This window comes from Petromyzon marinus, unplaced genomic scaffold (genome assembly GCF_048934315.1).
Source record: "Petromyzon marinus isolate PM22_M1 ecotype Great Lakes invasive population unplaced genomic scaffold, UKy_Petmar_22M1.pri1.0 PM_Scaffold_200, whole genome shotgun sequence".
NCBI lineage: Eukaryota > Metazoa > Chordata > Hyperoartia > Petromyzontiformes > Petromyzontidae > Petromyzon > Petromyzon marinus.
In genome coordinates this window covers 138713-160329 of record NW_027423170.1, presented here as the reverse complement: position 1 = coordinate 160329, position 21617 = coordinate 138713, and the positions used below count along the sequence as shown (strand labels likewise).

Sequence of the window (21617 nt, the reverse complement as noted above, 5' to 3'; positions counted from 1 at the left end):
ACAAAGACCCACGCAGCCCCCACAACAACCATGCTGGATGAAGGTCTCCCCATGCCATGAGAGCTGCTTCACCATACTTCACCACGCGGGTCAGTGCAGGCCTGTGATGGCAAGGACTGCAGATCTAGGATCGTAGTGAAGTACAACGGTGGATTGTGCTGCACACTGCAGTCTGTTGTCTGCAACTTAGCTCTGCTGCCTATAACTCCTGTGGTTATGTGCGGTGGTCACCCATCTCAGCACTCCAGGCTAAAGCCTGCTTATCTTGCAGATTTAAGATCAGGCGCATTTCCAGTCGTTTGGTCATGTTCATTGGTCTGATAATGAATATTGTCATTATTTGGAGGAGCGGGGTCAACCAGGTGGGGTGTTGGCTGTTGTGCTGTTCGGTTGTGTTGTGTTGCATTGTGTTTCTAAGTTTGCCATTTTTTTCATTCTTACCTGATGATGGTTGCTTGTGTTGCAATCGGAACGTCTATTCTATTATTATTATTTGATTTGATTTTCTACGTGACTTTACCGAAAGAACCAAAGAGAATATTAAATGCACTGGAATACACTCCACTACTCACTCCACTTCTGGCAATGGCTCTCTTAGCACACAAACATGGTGTGAAGGTCAATTTCCAAAACGTTGCCTTTTCCATATTTTCTCCTGCTAAGGCCACAGTGTTACTGACGAATCTCAGTTGTTTTGTTTGTAGCAACAATCAGAGCGCGTATGAGACACAAGCTGCATAACTTACCCGAGCTTCCTCAATGCTTTGTTGGTGATCATGATGTCATGGAGAGCTGGGATCGATTTGTCCGTCAGTGAGCACTCTATCAGACTACAGGGAGAGAAGAGGCACTGAGTGGGGTGAAACTGGAAAATAAAAGTGTACACACTCACAAGAAATGGAGAGCAACTCAACACCTTTTAGTACAATAAGGGTGGAAATCTCGTAGAATCAGCTAAACAGAGGGAGTAATCATTTCGGACCCAGGAACGCAATCCTATTTGTCTATTAATTGTTTAATGTGGCTTTGTCCAACACGGCATTTTACAGGAACGTAACCCACCGCATTTGGCGAGGTCTGCAATATTTTGTATTAAAAATCGCGTTTGTCCATGCAAGGCCACTAGATACAGGCAGAGGAGCCAGAATATAAATCTGAATATTTATTTATATTAGAGAATCTGAAAAGCTAAAAAGCTCTTTTTCACAGATGTCCACATAACCCATCACGAGGCAAAGGCTAGTTTAAACTGTATATTGGGTAAGGATCAAATAATGTTCAAATGTATCGGGTTGGCGAATAAGAGCCATTGGTGATTTATGGCTTTAATAAGAGTCAGGTTGTGGTGTTATTAATGTAAACGTATGGGTGGGCAATTAATGTCAAGATTGCAGCCGTTCATTATATAAAATTCTTAATTGTAATCTATGACATTAAATACAGATGATCATTGATTATATCCAGAGCGTGCCTATCTGGGTTCCAACATCCGATGAAACCGGTAAAACCGCTCCAAAGGCTGAACCAGTCCGGCGATCGGCACAAAGTGCGTGACAAAACAAGCAGCTATGCTTTATTTCAGTGTCAAATAATATATACAGTTCATTACACACTACATACAACAACTTAAACAATGAAAATACTCCACGTATATACATGTTTCATGACTAATAACTAGTCATAGAAACAGAAAATATAAAGTGCGATCTGGCGAAAATTGAGTGGAATTCGGCATTCACCAGAGCACCGGTCTGAAGGCTGCATCAGTCCAACTATTGACAAACACAAGTTGTTGTTGTCAAGCACAAGTTGTTTAACAAGAGCATAGTACACAAATCACCCCATGCAGAGTCTTTGATATTGGAGTGGTGAGTGCGGTTAGTAAATGTTGTGGCCGAAACGTCGTGATAATTTTATAATGTTTTATTTTTATTATTTTATTATTTCCATCCTACGTGACTTTACCGAAAGAACCAATAAGAGTAAATAGTCACTTTTTACAGCAGAATATTCATTTTGTCTTTGTATATTTACTTTTAGCGATTTTTAGATCGCAAACTATTTAATAACACTAAATATATATACAGAACACCTAAAAATATAATCGTATTTTTAGCTCTTTCGGTAAAGTCACGTTGAAGGGAAACAATAAATAGTAAAATATATAAAACAATAAAAAATACATTATATATATTTTATTATTTTATTGTTTCCCTTCAACGTGACTTTACTGAAAGAGCTAAAAATATGAATTACTGCAGTCACGAAAGCTTTAAATCAAAATGTAATCGTATTTAAGAATATGCAAAAATAAGATATTTTAAATAATTATGCGATTATCTGGTTGTGTTTGAAAATCTGGCTGCCGGATAATCGATGATCTAATATATTAACATAATATAATTTAAAACAATATCATTGGTTAGAGTTGGTTATGTGACAATTGTAATTGTATTGTTATTTAATAGTGGTTAACAGTGCTGTAATAAGTGTGGCAAATAACTTAATTGATAAGTGCATAAAAATTATGTTAAAATCGACGTTAAAATACAACATTATTATGCTACTGAATATCTTTGTGTTTTGTGTCTGTATATGTGTATATATTTGTTTAGGCGTACTTATATAAGTGTGTGTGCATCAGGACATTACTCACACTAACGTCTCCAACCTCCCTTCTCTCTCCAACATCCCGTCTGCTAAAAGTCGGAGGCCGCTGTCTCCGATCTCGTTGCGACGCAGCCTAAACCCGGGTGGACGGGAGAAGAGACAGCGCTGACTCACTGAGCCCACGGGAACCGCGGAGTGAAACACGCGGTGAGTGAGGGACACTCACAATGGCGGTGCACGTGATCACAGCACACACCGTCATGAGCAAAGCTGCTCATTGTTTAATGCTTCTGTTAGACATTTTATATATAATAGGTGGCATTCACAAATATCAGTTTACTCACGATCATCCATTCAATTATACTGCACTGTACCTTTATAATATGAAGTGTTTGTGTTTATATAAACACAAAGTTACAAGAGAGGATCACACACAAGTGAAGTACATTTTCATCGAGAACACAGGGAGATGTTTTCAATTAATGTATCTGCTAACAATGTTGTGAATATTGCTTTAACCTATGTGTTAAACTAAACAAATGTGTTAAGATTACAGTAAAACATTTTTAAAGTGGACTCGATTAAGCAGGACAGCAAGATTAAATGTGTTCACATTCAAATGTTTACTTGACAACGCGTTGCACCAATAATTAGCAGTTAGTGCACAGAGCACAAGTGAGAAACGAACAGCAGAGCTTACCTGAGAATCTTCAAACCTGTGTTGGCCTTGAGGATGACACTGAGAGAGGAACCCGACTTGTCCGTCAGTGAACAAAGATACAGACTGCAGGAAGAGAAGAGGTGGTTAGTCGGGGCAGAGGGGATGGGTGGAGGGTCTGGGCACAGAGTGGGGGATGGTGAGGGGTGGTGGTGGTTGATGGGACAGTGGTTGAGGGTCGTGTTTGTGGCTACTGTGCACAAATGAACCTCGTGTCAACTTTAATAGGAGCTTGCAAATAGCAACTGCTGTTTAGATTTTTGGGTTGAATGTGATGTGTGTGTGAATGTCTACTATGTGTGCATTTGTGTAAGTCCATCTCTATACGTGTTTGGTACATGTGTATCTTAGTGCATGCATATTTGTGTGCATGCACGTGGGAAGTAGTGGTGCAGTGGTTAGCACAGTGAGCCACAAACCTGGTTCGATTGCCGCTCACGGCGAACTTCATTGATGAATATCTAAAACGGCCATGGACCTCACCTAGGTCGACTCAGCCTTAAATTACTACCTGGTGTAGTAAGTAAACATCAGTTGGCTGAGTGTGGTGCTGGCCTCCCAACCCCTCATGTGCCGTTCTGGTCTTCATTAGGTGTTCCCGAACAGTACATGACCCAAAAGTCTGCTAAAAGTTATCTGTAGAATCTCTGTGTATGTATATATAGATCAAATAATCATGATTTATCTTCGATATTGCATCATTCTGTAAGCGGTCACATCTGAAAGCGTTTCATGTAACATCTCATCACAATGTAATTAAAGGAAACCCCCAGTGACAACTGTCTGGCACAAGGTAACTTAGCACCTGGCCTGCATATCGGCATTTCCACAACAACTCTTCCAGTAGCCTCTCATTCCTAATTTCCTCAGAACATCCTCCCATTTCCGCATCAAAAAATATATACAGTACATTATATACTACATACAACTTAAACAATGAAAATACTGCACTTATATACATTTTCATGACTAACAACTACAGTAATAGAAAGAGTAAATATACAGCTTGATCCGGCGAAAATTGCGTGCAGTTCGGCGTTCGCCAGAGCACCGGTCTGAAGGCTGCATCAGTCCGGCGATTGTCAAACACAAGTTGTTGTTGTCAACCACAAGTTGTTGTTGTCAAAAACATGTTGTTGTCAAACACATGTTGTTGTTGTTGTTGTCAAACACAAGTTGTCAAACACAAGTTGTCAAACACAAGTCGATGTCTAACACAAGTTGTTGAACAAGAGCGTTGTACGCACATCACCCCATGCAGAGTCTTCGATATTGGAGTGCTGAGTGCGGTACAGTAAATAGTCACTATTTACAGCAAGATATTTATTTTGTCTTTGTATATTTAGTTAAGCGATTTTTATATCGTAAACTATTTGAAACAGTCAATATATATGCAGAACACCTAAAAACATAATCTTATTCAAGAATGTGCAAAAACAAGCTATTTTAAATAATGATGTGATCATCTGGTGTTTTTTGAAAATCCAGTACCCCTCCCCTCCGATGCTGCTGGATAATCGATGATCTACTGTATTAACACAATATAGTTGAAACAATATCATTGGTTATAGTAGGTAATGTGACAATGGTAATTGCATTGTTATTCTTTGGGTCTTTCGGTAAAGTCACGTAGATAGAAAAATAATCAAATATTATTTTCTATCTACATGACTTTAACGAAAGACCTAAAGAGTATGAATTCCTGCAGTCACGAAAGCTTTAAGTCAATATGTAATTGTATTGTTATTTAAGTGGTTAACAGTGCTGTAATAAGTGTGGCTAATAACTTAATTGATGAGTGCATATAAATTAAGTTATAATCGACGTTTAAATACATTATTATGGTATAGTGAGTATATTTGTGTTTTGTGTCCATATATGTGTATATATTTGTTTAGGTGTACCTATATTAGTGTGTGTGCATCAGGAAATTACTCAACACTAACGTCTCCAAACTCCCTTCTCTCTCCAACATCCCGTCGGCTAAAAGTTGGAGTCCCCTGTCTCTGATCTCGTTCTCACTCAGCCTAAACCCGGGTGGACAGGGGAAGGGACAGCGCTGACTCACTGAGCCCACGGGAACCGCGGAGTCAAACACGCGGTGAGTGAGGGACACTCACAATGGCGGTGCACGTGACCAGAGCACACACGTTCATGAGCAAAGCTGCTCATTGTTCAATGCTTCTGTGTTAGACATTTTATATATCATAGGTGGCATTCACAAAAAGGAGTTTACTCACAATCATCCATTCATTTATACTGCACTGTACCTTTATAATCTGAAACGTGTTTGTGTTCATAAGGGTGTTGTTTTGCAAGACCTCATCTTACAAAAAAGACAAAGATCCCCCGTGTAGCCTTAACAGACTGTAGGGGCAAGTGCTGTTAGCGAGCACCTATGAAGGCCGGAACGGCACACGAGGGGGTGGGTGGTGTTGTATATGGCCCTTTTTCCACAATTAAAATCAATAATAATATTTGCCGATATTTTTAAAATAGTAACTGAAATAAATAAATAAATAAACACCGCTACGACAAGGACCAGCAAACAGCAACGGGAGATCGTAAAAAGGTCGTTTAAATAAATAAATACCTCCGGGGCAAAGAGAGGTTAGCGACTATCTGAAAAATCTCCAGATTGCCAAAGGACAATTCACAAACAAACCTGTTTGATGTAACACAGCCGCCCGGGGTCACCAAGAGGGGAGGGGGGCAATCACGCGTGCGACCGCGGTGAGACAGCGGACGGGGAGGGCATCTGTTTTTTCTCTCTCTCGCAAGAGACGCGGAGAGAGGAGAGGGAATTTCACATTTAAGCTCCGCAAAGGACAGCCAGACAGCGTTCGGAAGAAGACATCAAGCCAGCTCCGAGGCATGGCCTCGAGACATTAGCAATGGGTGCTGTGTCCCGCAGAGAAGAGGGGCGAGGGGACGTTAGGTGCTGAGTTCGGCATGGGCAGACAGAGTATCGCTGAAAGTTATTATACATTCATCCTGATGTTTTGAGTCGCTTGCAGAATCGAGGATTGCGATAAGCTGTATCATACTAAGCTATCAGAGTTGTGTAAGAGGTGTGCAAATACAATTTTCAAGTTTTGAGAGTGAGCGACAATAGCACACTCGACAGTTCAACAAGACAACAGCTCAGCAAGCGCCAGAAGAGGGTGGCGAGCGGCAGGCTCCAAGGGGGCCCCGCGATCAACCGAGGATGCGAGGCTGGCAGAGTAGCGATGTGCCACCGAGTGTGAGTTCAGAGCTGAAAGAAATATCGCTAAAAGACTTTTATTCTACATTGAGTGCCAGCTGCCAGCAGCCAAGCGTGTGCTGACTTGGCTCATCCAGCAATGGAAAGAGCCTGACCAGCCGCCCATGAGCAAAAGAGTCAGCGAACCAGCAAAGAGCGCGTTCGAGCATCTCCACAGAGAGCACGTGCGGCGCAGCTACTACATCAGTGGAAAGAGACCGTATCTGCCAGCACGAGCAGCCAAGCCGACGCCCCGAGCAAGAGAACAAAGCAGTTCGTATAACCCTCCCCCCACACTCTCACCCTCACGACGCATCACCCTGCGTCTGTTTCACGAAGACACACAACACGCATATCGGGACAATCAAGAAGAGTGACATTCCAAGGTGCTGATCGTGAAGAACATTGCTGCCTATTGAGTTACGTGGATACGGTCATTTAGAAGTATCTCAGTCGTTCGTTTTCTTTTAATGGCATAATCTTGCCAATGAATCCATTGACGTATACTTTTGCCTTTGAGAATAATAATTGTTTTGACTGCCTTTTCGCATGAATATCGTCGGATGAACTACTAAGGACTTTTTATTCGTATTTTCCATATGCTCGTGGTACCCAGAGGAAGCAATCAATTGTTCCGTTACCCAATTAACAACGTGATTATTGAGGGTTGAAGAGATGGATCAATGAAATGAACATTGCCTGTAGTACTATGCTGACAATTTCAAGTACAAAAATTTCCATATTAGAGTGTTAAGGTTTTTGTGTAGAATAGCGTGCCTGCATGTTTTAACGACTCTCCCTATCACCAATTAAGCTCGCATTACGCAGTGGAATTAATGATATGTGCAGTTGTCAAAGTGAAACAACGCAATCGTTGATGTTTACTGTGTTGATGCTGTGTTGAAAATTCCGAGCTTGAGAGTTCGCATATCCTTATGTTAAAGTTTTGTTTAGAATAAAATTGATTAACGCAGAAGTGGTTGCGTGTGTCCTTCCTGATTTCGTGCGTAATAATATTATTTATAAGAACTGTATTCTGCGTTGAGATCTCAATTTGGAGACCTGACATAAACACACTAATACACTCAGTAAATGTTAAAACGAGAATAATTGTATTATACCGATCGATAATACGAAGTTAAACAAGGAAGCCGAGCTGACTCTGGCATGCTCACAGCACCTGTATAACTTCATACGAAGAATTGTATTATTCCGATTGATAATCCGACCCTCGTCAGCGAGGCGGGGCCTAATCATAATAACGGATTGCAATAGCATAATCACACACACGAGCATTAATGAATATGATTATATCTCGAATTAGCATAATTTATGCGCATAATTGCATCACCTAACATAATTGCGGATAATTACGCAAATTCCATATTTAATTTAATTTTTATTATTTTCATCAAAATTTTCACAACCAACATATACAACAGTGACCTACACCACCCCGACCGCCTTTGTATCCTTAGTGGCAATGTTTACACACCGCACCAGGTCCTCATTTGAGGCTGAGTCGACGTAGAGGGAGGCCCAGGTCCGGTTCAGATAATCGTCACCGGTGTTGGTCGTGAGCGGGAATCGAACCCGGGACGCCGGGTTCATAGCGTAGCGTAGCGCTAATCACGACACTACTACTCCTCGTCTACACACCTACATACACACACAGTAACGAAAGTAAATAACGCACATACATGCGTATATTCACTAATTTGTCCATGGCGCACTCATATCACTGGATGAATTGCGCCTCATGAATGTGAATCCTTATTATATGAAGATTCCTTGCATTCATTTTCATGTAAAAAAATACTGTCACATTAAAACTGCAGACTCAAACAGGGGTGTGTAAAGTGTGTACAGCAGAGGTCTCACTCCGAATCAGTCGAGCGGAAATATCTTTTCATCGGTTGCGTAACGCTGTGTGGAAGCTACCTGGTCTGTCGCTCCGCACTAAGCTTCAGGTCTTCTCGGCCACGGTCATTCCCTCCCTTCTCTACGCTTGCGAAACGTGGACCCCCCTAATGGAACATCTTCGCCGGTTAGAAACATTTAGGCTGGCCTGCCTACGATCCATCCTGGGTTTAACCAGACTGGATTGTGTGAGGAGCTCACAAATCCTTGAAAGATCTGGGCAGGGTCCCATCGGTGAGCTCCTCCGGCAGGCAAGGCTGCGATGGCTGGGTCATGTAGCCCGCATGCCCAGCCAACGCATGCCGAAACAGCTTTTGTTTGGCCGGATTGAGGGGGCTAAGCGGGCGCGGCACGGGCTAGAGAAGAGATGGAGTGATGTGGTACAGGAGGACGTGGAGCTGAGTGGACTTGCCGATGACTGGTACCAGCGGTGTCAAGATCGGCCTCTGTGGAGGAGGCTCGTGAAGGATGCTACTGGGCAGTTGGAGGCAGTCGCCCTCCAACAACAACGGAGGGCGGAGGAGCGACGCTCACAACAGCGAGCGGAGCGCCGGGTGGCTAAAGCACAGCAGGTTGGCACAGTAGGGGGCACAGGTGGTGCATCAGCCAGTTATCTCAGTCAGTCGACCCGTGGCACCTGGGTCTGCCCCGTGACCACCTGCCAGTGGGCGTTCGACACTTCACGTGGCCTCAGGGTGCACATAGCCTGGCACAAGCGTCGTGGTGACGTCACCGCCACTTAGTGGCGAATGGCGGTTGTTGTTGTTGTTGTATATTCATATATGAGAGTGTGTATATTAGTGTACATGTGTAGTGGAGTAGGAAGGTGCATAGTGGAAACAGCGTGATTACATAACACAGACAGTACGGGTTATGTTGGGTCAGCCTGTAGCGAAGGCAAATACAGTGCAGGTTATATTAGGGCAATTAAGCTGGGTGAGCCAAGGACGGCTGTGATTGGCTGGAGCTGTTGCCAAGTCTAGAGTCGCGCCTAAAGGTCTGGAGGAGAAGCAGGTGCGAACGCCGAGGAGCGTGGTTGGGACGCGGACTAATTAATTGGGGAGTAATGAGAGCGGGGATAAATTGGGGGGTCGGCAATTGGAGCGAGGTTGTTGAAGTTGGAGAGCTTGGAGTGAACAGCGGGGAATTGAAGTTGGAGTCAACAGCAGGGAATTGAAGTGTGGAGAGCTTGGAGACAGAGAGTGGAGAGACAGAGTTTGAGAGACAGAGTTGGAGATGGAGCATGGAAACAGCATAGCGATAGCAGAGCTGAAGAAGAGAAGCAGCCAGCAGTGGAGAGAGCGTAGCGATGGCGGAGCTGAAGAAGAGAAGCAGCCAGCAGTGGAGAGAGCATAGCGATAGCGAAGCTGAACAGAGACGAAGCAGTTAGCAGTGGAGAGAGCATAGTGATGGTGATAGCGGTGAACAGAGACAAAGCAATTAGCAGTGGAGTGAGCATAGCGACGGTGATAGCGGAGAGCGGAGACAAAGAAGTTAGCGACGGAGTAAGCGAAGTAATCATGGGGAGTGGAGAGACAAAGGTGGCGAGCGAGTCGAGTGAAGCACGGTGAGCGAGCCGTGACGACATGGATACTGTAAAATATTGAGGACATGCTGAAAGTTGTAAATAAAGCGGTGTTCGAAGAAAGACAAAAGTTGTCCGAGTGAAATCGAACACTACATTTCGTGTCAGAGTGACTACGAACCATGCCGAGATGTCAAGGAAGGCGGCCAAGAAGAAGAACGTGCCGGTGGACTCATCCGACGACAGCAACGACGAGGACGTGCTTGCCCGTGTCCTGCCAAGTGGCCGATACTCCTCCGGAGGGCCTGGTTGAACGAGAGTCTAGAGAATGAGACAGCGGTTCGAGCGAGGCCGAGACCCCCGCACCATCGAGTGATTGGAGAGTCCTCATGGCCCAGTGGGAGGCCAGGATGGCGACATTGACGGAGGCGTTTAACCGCTTTGTGACATCGGACCAGATGCAACCGACGGTGTCAAGTCGACCAGCAGATGTTGCCGCGGGGTCGGAGCGATTGGAGAAATCCGACGACGATGAAGCACCACCATCGGGAACAGCACGGCGGTTCGAGGCCAAAGTTGGGGATTGGACGGCATTTACAAGACGGTTCCGAGCAGCTTATCAATCTCTGGAGTGGACTGAGGGTGCCGCTCTGCGGGCACTGCCGACGGCCCTCGATGATGATACCTTGGCGATATTTAATGGATTCCCTGCCACCGTCAGGTCAACACTGGATGGGGCATTCGCGGCAATGAGCAAGGTGTACGAGCCGCGGTCGGTCGCCAAACGTAGATTCCAGCAAAGGAAGCGGGAGGACACGGAATCCCCTCTTGCATTCCGCAGCGCGCTGTTGGCCCTCGCTCAAGTAGCATACCTGGCGATGGACCAGGAGGCCCTGGATTCCTTGCTGCAGGAGAAGCTTTTGCAGTTGGCCAAGGAGCTACGAGTCGTCCTTTCGCTTCCTGACAGCAACAACGACGATGACATGTCTCTACAGATCGCCAGGAACATCAAAGTCAACCTGGACCTCCGCGATGAGCCAGCGGTGGTGGGTGCGCAGCTGCTGTTCCTGAGCGCTGCCGCGTCCGAGAGCGCGGTGGCGGTGGGCGAGGCACCGCCGATTGCAGCGGCGGCCGGGGTGCCACCCGCGGGCATGCTGCGTCGCCCCGCGGTGTATGGATGTACTACGAGTGCGGACGGAGAGGACATGTTGCCCGCGACTGCTGGTGGCGCAGGGGCGGCCTTCCAAGGGCGCCGACCAGCTACAACCGAGGATTCTCCCAGGACCGAGGATTCCGGGTGAGTCGCGATACATTCAATACACGGCCGCTCTTTCCACATCACCAATCTGCGTCATCTCACCCATTCACATCTCATTCGTATGTTGCGCACGGTCAGGACGTGTGGGGCGCGTTGGTGCATCGTGTTTTGGGAGCTGCGCCGGGGTCGTCGGATGTGATGGCACTTATTCAAGGGGTGATGGTCAGAGTTATTGTTGACACGGGGGCTTCTGCGACCCTTATCTCGTTACAAACTTTTTGCTTATTGCCAACTTTGCCCCAGGCCCTAGAACCGGTTGATGGGCCGTGCATAGTAGCAAATGGTGGCAGTCTCGGTATTATGGGTTGTATGGTCGCGACGAATCAAATTGGCGAAGTGAGCGTTACGGGGAATATTTTGGTTTCCAAGGCCTTGGCGGTACCGTGTTTGTTGGGAACGGATTATTTGCAAAGGATGCCACTTAGAATTTCTATAGAGAAAGGGGTGTTTGGAATTGCCATCGGGAAAATGTCTAAAATTTTTGGGAACGTTTTTTAAGCTTGCGGTTGCGAATGCCGTGGTGCAGGCCGTGGTGAGCCGCACCGTTCGCGTTCCGCCTGGCACGCAGATGCTTGTGCCGCTGCGCTTTAAAAAACAGTTGCCTTTCGGCGAGCAACAGGAGGGTATATTGCTGACGCCCTCAAATGCTGTATCACGGATGCCCACTTTGGTAGGGGCTTTGACTATTGTACCGGCAAATTGTGACCCTTTAATACAAATTGTAAACGTGGGACACGAATCGGTCGTCATTCTGGAGGGTACAACGTTGGCGCATGCAACGGCAGCGCCGGGTCCGGAAGGGGAGGCGTGTTTGGCAACGGGACAGAGTGAGATGTTGCCGGGTGATGGAGATGATCCGGACTGGTTGCGAGATCTATATATGCAAAACCCTGAACTAACGCCTGTGCAGCGGTCGCGTCTCCATGGGTTTCCCTTTGAATTCAAAGATGTGTTCAGCGTGATTACATGATAACACAGACACTACGGGTTATGTTGGGTCAGCCTGTAGCGAAGGCAAATACAGTGCAGGTTATATTAGGGCAATTAAGCTGGGTGAACCAAGGACGGCTGTGATTGGCTGGAGCTGTTGCCAAGGCTAGAGTGGCACCTAAAGGTCTGGAGGAGAAACAGGTTCGAACGATGCGGAGCGTCGTTGGGACACGGACTAATTAATTGGGGAGTAATGAGAGCGGGGATAAATTGGGGGGTCGGCAATTGGAGCAAGGTTGTTGAAGTTGGAGAGCTTGGAGTGAACAGTGGGGAATTGAAGTGTGGAGAGCTTGGAGACAGAGAGTTGGAGAGACAGAGTTTGGGAGACAGAGTTGGAGACAGAGCTTGGAAACAGCGTAGCGATAGCGGAGCTGAAGAAGAGAAGCAGCCAGCAGTGGAGAGAGCGTAGCGATAGCAGAGCTGAAGAAGAGAAGCAGCCAGCAGTGGAGAGAGCGTAGCGATAGCGAAGCTGAACAGAGACGAAGCAGTTAGCAGTGGAGAGAGCATAGTGACGGTGATATAGGAGAGCAGAGATGAAGAAGTTAGCGGCTGAGTAAGCGAAGTAATCGTGGGGGAGTGGAGAGACAAAGGTGGCGAGCGAGTCGAGTGAAGCACAACGAGCGAGCCGTGGCGACATGGATACTGTAAAATATTGAGGACATGCTGAGAGTTGTAAATAAAACGGTGTTCAAAGAAAGACAAAAGTTGTCCGAGTGAAATCGAACACTACACATGTAAGGTCTAATAAATCTGAAAATCTAAATAGGCTCGAGGCTGGATGGTGCTTCTACCCAAGACTAACATGTATAACAACAGTTGTTGTAGCCTGCGGAGCTGCGTTATGGCAATGGAACAACATTCATCTCTATGCTCTACACCAACCCACACTGACAAGATTGGTGATGTCTGGTCAAATAACCCCCAAGACCTGCATGGTGTGGGAGTGCCTTATCCAGCAGTAGACTGACCAAAGGCTGTACTTGTACATGTGTAGGAGTGTGTGAGTTTATATGTACACTATGTGTACGTTTGTGTGTGTACATGTCTGTGTGTATATACGAGTGTCTTTGATTGTGTATTTATATGCGTTTAGGGGAATGGTGGGAAAGTCGTTGGCACATTACATTACAAACGAAGTGACCTGGGTTCAATATCCGTAAACAGCATCAGTGGTGAGTGATGAAAAAAATTCTGGTCCTGGAACTCCCGTAGGGTGACTCTGCCTTAAATGAGTACCTGGTGGTGTGTCAACATCAGCAATGGGGAGAGAAAGACAGCCAAGGACGGTGCTGGTCAGGGAAGTGCGATCAGCACTTGCCTCAAAAGTGTATGCAGGCTCCACGGGGAGATTGTCTTTGTGCTCTAAAGTGCAGTGTAATAGTGTGTGCTTGTTCCCTGTCACTGGCTTCACTTTCCCCACCAGTTTATATGGGCTACTTGGGGGATCATTGTCTCTTTAATGCTTTACAACTAAGATTAACACCCATTACCAATTAGCTGTCTCTGTAGTGGTGAGCACAATCACTGACCATGATCCACTGTGAACCAGGGGCTTGAATCGGACACGTGGATCAAACCGTTACCCTCACTCTCCACCGCAGTCGCAATCAGGGCTACATTTTCTCAGTATGGCCTAAGGTCACCTCACTCCCTGCATATAGTGTGAGGGCTATCATTATCGCTAATTAAATGTTGCTGAAGATGATGGAAAACTTTACAGCATCCATGAATATGCATAACTTTTTTTTCCTTTTGTACTTTAACGTACAGTGAGTGCAGCATTCACTGTGGACCCACCTACTCACTGTACATTTACTTACCCACTCACACTAATTCACTCATTCACCAACCCACTCACACACTAATTCACTCATTCACCAACCCACTTACACGCCACTCACATCCTCACTTAACTCCACATATTCACTCATCGATCCACCCACCAAGTCACCCACCAACTCAAGCAGGCACGCACTCACTCACCGAACCTCATCCCTCAGTGGATGAGTGGGAGTGGGTATGCGGCTGGAGAGTGAAGGTATGGGCAAGGGTGGGGGATGGGTTATGGAAAAAGTGAAGGCAGGTGCAGATTGGGGGTTAATGGGAGGTATCAAGGGAGGGGTGAGCGTGGCGTGCGGGGAGAGGAGTGAAGTGAGTGAGGACAATGATGGCAGTGGCAAGGGGAAGAATTTGTCAAAATTTGTGTTCATGCTTGGGCTACGCAAGACCGAGTGTTTACGTGAGAATGGAGTTACATTGTACTGTATGCACAGTTAATAAGTGAGGATTCTTATAGACAAAGATCTGCCGTATAGCCTTAACAGACTGCTGGGGAAAGTGCCGTTAGGGAGCACCTATGAAAGCCGGCATGGCATATGATGGAGTGGGTGGCCAGTATCACGCCCGGCTGCTTTTGTCTCCCGAGTAGCGATGTTTTACACACTGCACCTGGTGCTCAATTGAAACTGAGTTGATATCACGCACAATTATGCACACACAATTTGTGAAGTAGTGAATGCAAGGTGTGCCAGTCTTACACTAGATGTTTACATCTGTGCAGTCCACGCTGAAGCCTCTTCATTTCCTCGGTGCCGATGCCACAGCCGAACAGGTTGAGTGTCTCCACAGGTTCTTCTCGCTGCAGCAGGATCCAGGAGATGGCAGCGCAGTCTGGCAGGGACAGCCTTGTGAATGACAGGTCTATCTCAGTCATGGACCGAGTGACATCACTCAGGGACTTGCGGTCGTGCAGCTCGTGCACGCAGTGCAGGAGACTGTTGAGCCTGTGTTTGTCAACCATCCGATTCTTCATGCTGCGATTGAGCCACTCGATTATTTCCTTTTGATAATCTGCAGATGGAGGATCCAAGATACCCTCAAAGAACTTCCATGGAGTGCTTGATGCCAGTCCACAAAAAAACCTCTGAAACACATCAAACCTCCCATCTTTGCTGTCCTTAATAGCCTTGATGACGTCATTCACTGGCCATGTTGAATGTGACAGATGCAGAGCTATCGCTGCAAAGAATTCCTGCATTGTCAAGTGTGAAAATGAATAACAACTCCCTTGTTTAATGCCCTCACATGTGAACACTTTGTTGATGAATGTACTTCCTAGTTCAGAAGAACTAACAACAAACTCTTCTAGATCTTTTTGGCTGAACATCTGGATGATTTGCTGAACCCCCTTCAGAGCCATATTGCCAAGAGACGATACAATTTCCTTGGCACAGCAGCTGCCACGTCCATGGTGTACTATGAGCCCAAACACGTATTGTGTGAAGAGGTCGGTCATTGATTTGAGGATAATCTCAGAATGTTCAGACTTTTGTAAATGTTCCTTCAGTGTAATGGCTGCTATATGGCAGAATGAAGGGTTCTGGGACAATGTATTCACTGTTTCATTTTCCTGCAGGAGCTTGAGTGCCCTTTCTGCTAGACTCCTATCTTGGTAAAATTTGTTAAAAAATGCTATTTTATCTTTGTTGGAAAACCCAGTGATTTCAACAGCTCGATCAACATTCACTTGACTCAGTTGTTCCATGGCAATGGGTCTGGTCGTTATCAAGACCGAGGCCTTGGGCAAGAGATTTCCATTCACTAGGGCAGCAATGATGGCTTCTACTGTTGCCGTCTTACGTGGATCGGTGCACGCATTGGCATAGTCAAGGCGCTTTCCAAACTCGTCCAACCCCTCCATAACAAAATGGGTTCTCTCTTGGTTTGCGAAAACCTCATCCGCTTTGTTTCCCAAACATGAGTGCAGCTTAGAAAACAGCTCTGCCAGTGACACCTCTCCAATATCATTTATCTCCCTGAACCTTATGAGCACGATGTGCTCAAAGCGTCGTGCAAATACTTTCTCACCTGACAGCAAGCTGTGCACAATGAATTTGCTCAACATGGTTTTACCGCTGCCTGGAGTCCCCACTACAATAACCAGTCGGGGGTGTGTTTTTTTTCCAATGTGATCAAAGAGCTTCTTGTAAGTAATCCCTTCTCTCTGTGCTCTCTTCATCAGCTCCTCGTGCTGCTTGCCTCTCGCTAGTAACTCGTGCTCCTTGGTTTCTTGATGGCGGTAGTAGGGAACCAGAATTGGCTTCACCATCCTCTCCAGCAAAAACACTGCAGGTTCTCCAGGTCGTGCGTCGTAGTTTCGTGTTAATGATGTCAGCTTCAGCAATAATTCTCTGAAATCATCACCAGGCTTATCTAAATGACACAAATAATTTAACGAGCAGATCAGTTTCACTTACAATAAAAAACATATTCCTACAGCAGACAAATATGTTTAAAATAAACTATGTAAAAAAAGCGTAGCGAATTCATTCACCATGGATAATGCAGCAACATCATGTACATCATGAATTATTGTGTGGAAGTTTTCACGATGTGTATTCTCCAAATGCAATTTTTATAAACACTGTACCTTTTGTAAAAAAATATGTTTTATCATAACAAAAATGCTACCACCATGTGTCTTGTTTGTTTTGCCTGTGAAAAAGATAGTACCACATTTAGCATTACCGTGTACATCAGCATCATCACAACCTAATTTTATCAATCTGTGTGTAAAATGCACTGCTTGCCTTATCCTACAATTATCGATTTTTTTTTTGTCTAGGATGTTGATTTTTTTTTTTATATTTCACTGGTATTGGGGCTGTGTTTCCTCTCCCATCTCAAGCTGGCCTACATCACGTAGCACGGGGGCTACACTGGTGGAGTGCAGTACACCAGCCACGGTCCTAGCAGCAGAGAAGATGAAGTGCTGTCACTTCCACAAGAACAGACACATGAATCACAACACTCGTAGCATCCCACGTGATACATCGTAGGTTCACTTGAACTTCAACTAATCTGGCTACTGCATCATCAGCAAACACTGTGGCAGCCACTACATTGTGGAGAGTGTCGATTTCCAATGACAAATTTGCTCAACAACTTCCATCAGCTTTCCAAGGAAACATTGAACCCAGTCTCTCACCACTTGGGCAATGGTGACCATGAGTAGCCTGATCCCTCTGTATCTGATCTTATTTTAATTTCTCGGGAATCATATATTCGGAGTCATTATCTCCCGTGGACTTTTTTACAAATGACGAGGTCTACAAATTTGACGTTGAATCTGGAGTGAAGTATAACCAATCCAGTTTCAGTTTCATTTATTTTGTATAGCCCTGTGAGCCATTCGGCTCTTGAATCGGGTGCAACTGCAACAAACAAAACCAGGAACAAGAAACATCTTAAAGTGACTACGCGCAAACAGAAAAATCCAGGAAAAAACAGCAAAGTGTTCCGGAAAAAGCACCGTATATCAATGCTGTGTGCAAACATCCCAGTGGGATGCAAGCCAAACAATTACAACCATAAGACAATTTAGATTAAAGTTATCAGTCTAACTCTGTACTACAACAAATAAATATGGCTAAACCAAAACGTTTTAGAAATCACTAAAATAAAGCTATAAAAGCAATGTAACAGTGATCATAGGAACTAATTTAAATTTTACAATAAAAGATACACATAACATGTACTACCAAACTTTGCAGCCATAGCTTGCTGCATGAGTCACTCCATAACAGCAGGAGTATCAGTAGGAGTATCAACATTTTTCAAGAGTTAAGAGGAGAGAGTAGGTTCCGTTTCATGAGTCAATGGCATTAAAAGGCGGGGTGTCATTAGAAATAGCAGTCATTTCTAGATTTAAAGCTTTCGTGACTGCAAGGATCCATATTCTGGTTCTATTCGGTAAAGTCACGTTAGTAAAAAATAAAACAACAAAAATCACGACGTTTCGGCCACAACACAAGCGGCCTTCATCAGGTGAAGGGACCAGGCTGTCTCGAGGACAGCGCTGGAGTGAAACACAGCCACGCTCAGACCGCGACCTTTAAGCTGTGTGCAAGGGAACAAGGTGCCTTGACAAAGGAATTAGCATAAAAATTAGCATTTGATTGGCCGACTTAGCATGATGAACGGTGTAGAGGTGGTTTACATGCGGGTGCACATTCCGGTTGGTGTGGGGGGGGAGGGGGAGTTTACCTATTGATGGTGTGAAAAAGGAATTTTTAAGAGCTGCGAAAGTTTGGGGTACCACTACTTGAAAAATATACTGTACCATTGAAAATTAGTTTAATGTTTGGTTCGATTTGCAACATCTTTCCAATGGTTGCTTAATTTGAAACCATCTTCTCGGTTGAAATTGTGTCTGTGTTTGTAGATCTGAATTGCCTCGTAAACAAATTTCTGATAAAAACCCGTGGGTTTGCAAAGAACCTTGGTATCGGAGAAAATTATATCGTGATCACCCACAGCGTTGTAACAGTGATCAGCTACGGCAGAATAATTCGTTCTGCCGTGTTTCAAATCTGATTTGTGCTCGCGAATTCGGTCAGAGACATGTCGCTTTGTCTCCCCGATATAGCAAGCACCGCAGGTAAAACTCAATTTGTAAACCCCGGGGTACTGTAAGTCAGGAATGACATCCTTCACGGATGGGATCAGATCACGAATTTTGTGTACTGTATTGAACCGGACCTGGATCTTGTGTTTGTTTAGAATTTTGGAAATCTTTTTAGTAACGCCTGCTATATATGGTAGTGTGATGGTTTTCACCGGAGTATCAAGTGGTTGTTTCTGTATGGAGGGAGAAACAGCTTGGCGGATGGTACGGTCAGAGTATCCATTCCTTTTGAGGGCCAGGTGTACATGTTTTAATTCACGGGTCAGGTGGTGTTGGTCCGAAATGCAATGAGCTCTTAAAAATTCCCTTTTCACACCATCAATAGGTAAACTCCCCCTCCGCGCCAACCGGCATGTGCACCCGCATGTACACCACCTCTACGCCGTTCATCATGCTAAGTCGGCCAATCAAATGCAAATTTTTATGCTAATTCCTTTGTCAAGGCACCTTGTTTCCTCGCACACAGCTTAAAGGTCGCGGTCTGAGCGTGGCTGTGTTTCACTCCAGCGCTGTCCTCGAGACAGCCTGGTCCCTTCACCTGATGAAGGCCACTTGTGTTGTGGCCGAAACGTCGTGATTTTTGTTGTTTTATTTTTTACCTACGTGACTTTACTGAATAGAACCAAAGAGAATAGCAGTCATAGCTAGTCAATATAAAAAAATTAGGAGTAAACAATGTCCACAAAGGAGGAGACATTATACTGAGAAGAGCAGATAGCCAAGGACCGAGCCACGTGGAACACCATATAATTGGGACTTCTGAACAGAAGGCAGTCCTTGCTTGCAAAAATAGGGCTCACTTTTAGAGGGGAAGCAGAAGCAATGGGGAAGTGTGAGAGATGCCTGCGTAGCCATGCCGATTCAATAGGATGGAGTGGTGTGTGGTATCCAAAGCAGCCCAAAAGTCAAGAACTAGAAGCAGCTTCCATAATTTAAGAGAGGTGGTCATTCACCCTCAATAGGGAAACAGTTTCAACGAAATGGCCTTGGTGGAATCCAGATTGTACCAAGTCATGGAGACCAAGGCAGCTGATGGGTTTGCTGCCATGGCCAAACATATTGGGCTTGACACTTGAAAGAGAGCTTCATAGCTCATTATATTCTTCCAGCTCAAATAAAATGCCTGTGTCTGAAGAGGTGAGAGAAAATCACCATGTTTAAGTCATTTGCAAGGAAAGGGAGGTGTAGGATAGGACAGAAATTCAGGAATGTTGGGGTACAGTGTGGATGCAATGTTTTGATACTGACACACATTTCCATTATCCATCCATCCTTTCCTCCAAATTTCTGATCCCTTGTACATACCCTGCTATGGAATGGAATATGAATGTCCTCCTCCTGAGAGGGATGTTGTTATGCAAGAGTGGTGCAGTTTGCGAATATCAAATGACAGTTCATATCAGTTCAAAGCAATTCCTTCGCTTAAACTTGCCAGAGACATGCGAATGGTTACGTGAAGTTTAGCATCACTCACGAGAAGCTGCTCCAGGGATGGCTTTACCCGCAGTTGTGCTCAGATCGACACCCATCACGTTGAGCTGCTGCTCATGCTGTGATATCCACTGACCCAAGAGAGGGATCTCGGATCTCAGTGGCACCAGCACATCTTTAAGGAATCTCATGCACACTTCTTCTCCATTGTTGAGCACCAGGTCAACCAGGTCCCGTGTTCGTGCCATGGGGTTATTCTCGCTTTTGAGGGACGCATATACACTGTCCAGGACTATCCCTGTTTGATAGGAATAGTCAAGCACTTCTGAAGACTTCGCCTGGAGGTATTTCTGCAGATTCACTTTGTTGGTTTTAATGCTCTCACATGCAGAAACTTTTGATGCCATCACGATAAATGCATCGAGTCACCTGAAGAAAATGAAAACAAACCATGTGTCACCTGTAAGCATAGTCGTGTAATTTTAGACAGGTACGGGAAAGAATAATAATTATAAAAATAAAATGTTGCTACTAAAATCTGAGAGGTCTCGGTTAGGTACAATTGTGACTTTAGGTATTTGATTGTGAATACATTGAGTTATTTAAATTGTAATGAAAGCTTAAAAATTGTCATTGGAATATATAGAAATACATACAATTGCATCGAAACACTTTAGGCATCTCAAAACACTCTTCAGTGCAAGCATTTGAACATTCACATGAACACAACACTACGATAAAGAAAAGTAAAATGTAAACCTAATTCAAAACACCACACAGGTTTAGCAGATTAAGCAGCTGCGTGACACCACGTGCTCACTGCCTCGACCATCGTGATGCCACGCAGACGGCAAATTGCGTTGTAATGTGCAATGATCGGGATAGCGTCACCTCTAGTTGAGTGACGATTAGAGGGTGGGAGCCAGGTTTGATCTTGGGTAGTCCCTATGTAGTGGGCACTCCCTTGCTCTCAATGTATGGGTAGAGGGTGCTCTGAGGTTGTCTAGCAGTGGTATGACGTCACATACCGCGCTCCCAGCAGCGGCTGGCGGGGCCATTTGTGAGGGGGCCGGGGGAGCCGACGGAGGGAGCCGATGGAGCCAGGAGGCCGACGGGGCGGGGGAGCCGGGGGGGGGGGCGACGGAGCCGGGGGGAGGGGGGGGCGACAGCGCGGGCAGAGGGAGCCGACACTGACTTTCTCATACATCATACACTGACTCATTCACACCATGCACTGACTCACTCACACATCATGCACTGACTCACTCACACATCATGCACTGACTCGCTCACACATCATGCACTGACTCGCTCATCATGCGCTTACTCACTCACACATCATACACTCGAACAACCACTGACCCATTCACTCATCATACACAGGTTCACTCATCG

At 45.4% G+C, this 21617-nt stretch overlaps 1 protein-coding gene across 1 annotated transcript; it reads right to left on the bottom strand.

Annotated features, from left to right (window-relative positions):
• Positions 1-405: 405 nt before the first annotated feature.
• On the bottom strand, positions 406-20660 carry LOC142922898 (NACHT, LRR and PYD domains-containing protein 3-like). The gene is made up of 5 exons (XM_076063842.1): positions 20266-20660; positions 14863-16537; positions 3311-3394; positions 2657-2743; positions 406-830 (listed from the first exon to the last, which is right to left on the bottom strand). Exons 1-5 carry the CDS (start codon positions 20627-20629, stop codon positions 743-745), a joined length of 2298 nt encoding a protein of 765 aa, XP_075919957.1. The 5' UTR covers positions 20630-20660; the 3' UTR covers positions 406-742.
• Positions 20661-21617: the final 957 nt, after the last annotated feature.

Bases quoted from the DNA above. Each gene is read 5' to 3' on its own strand.
- LOC142922898 (XM_076063842.1), bottom strand. From the start codon at position 20,629: ATGGCATCAAAAGTTTCTGCATGTGAGAGCATTAAAACCAACAAAGTG. The intron at 3,395-14,862 runs GTAAGACTGGCA...CTCTTCCTGCAG, and splicing joins CACAGATGTAAACATCTAGT to TCTGTATCTTTGTTCACTGA. The intron at 2,744-3,310 runs GTAAGCTCTGCT...ACCCGGGTTTAG, and splicing joins ACAGGTTTGAAGATTCTCAG to GCTGCGTCGCAACGAGATCG.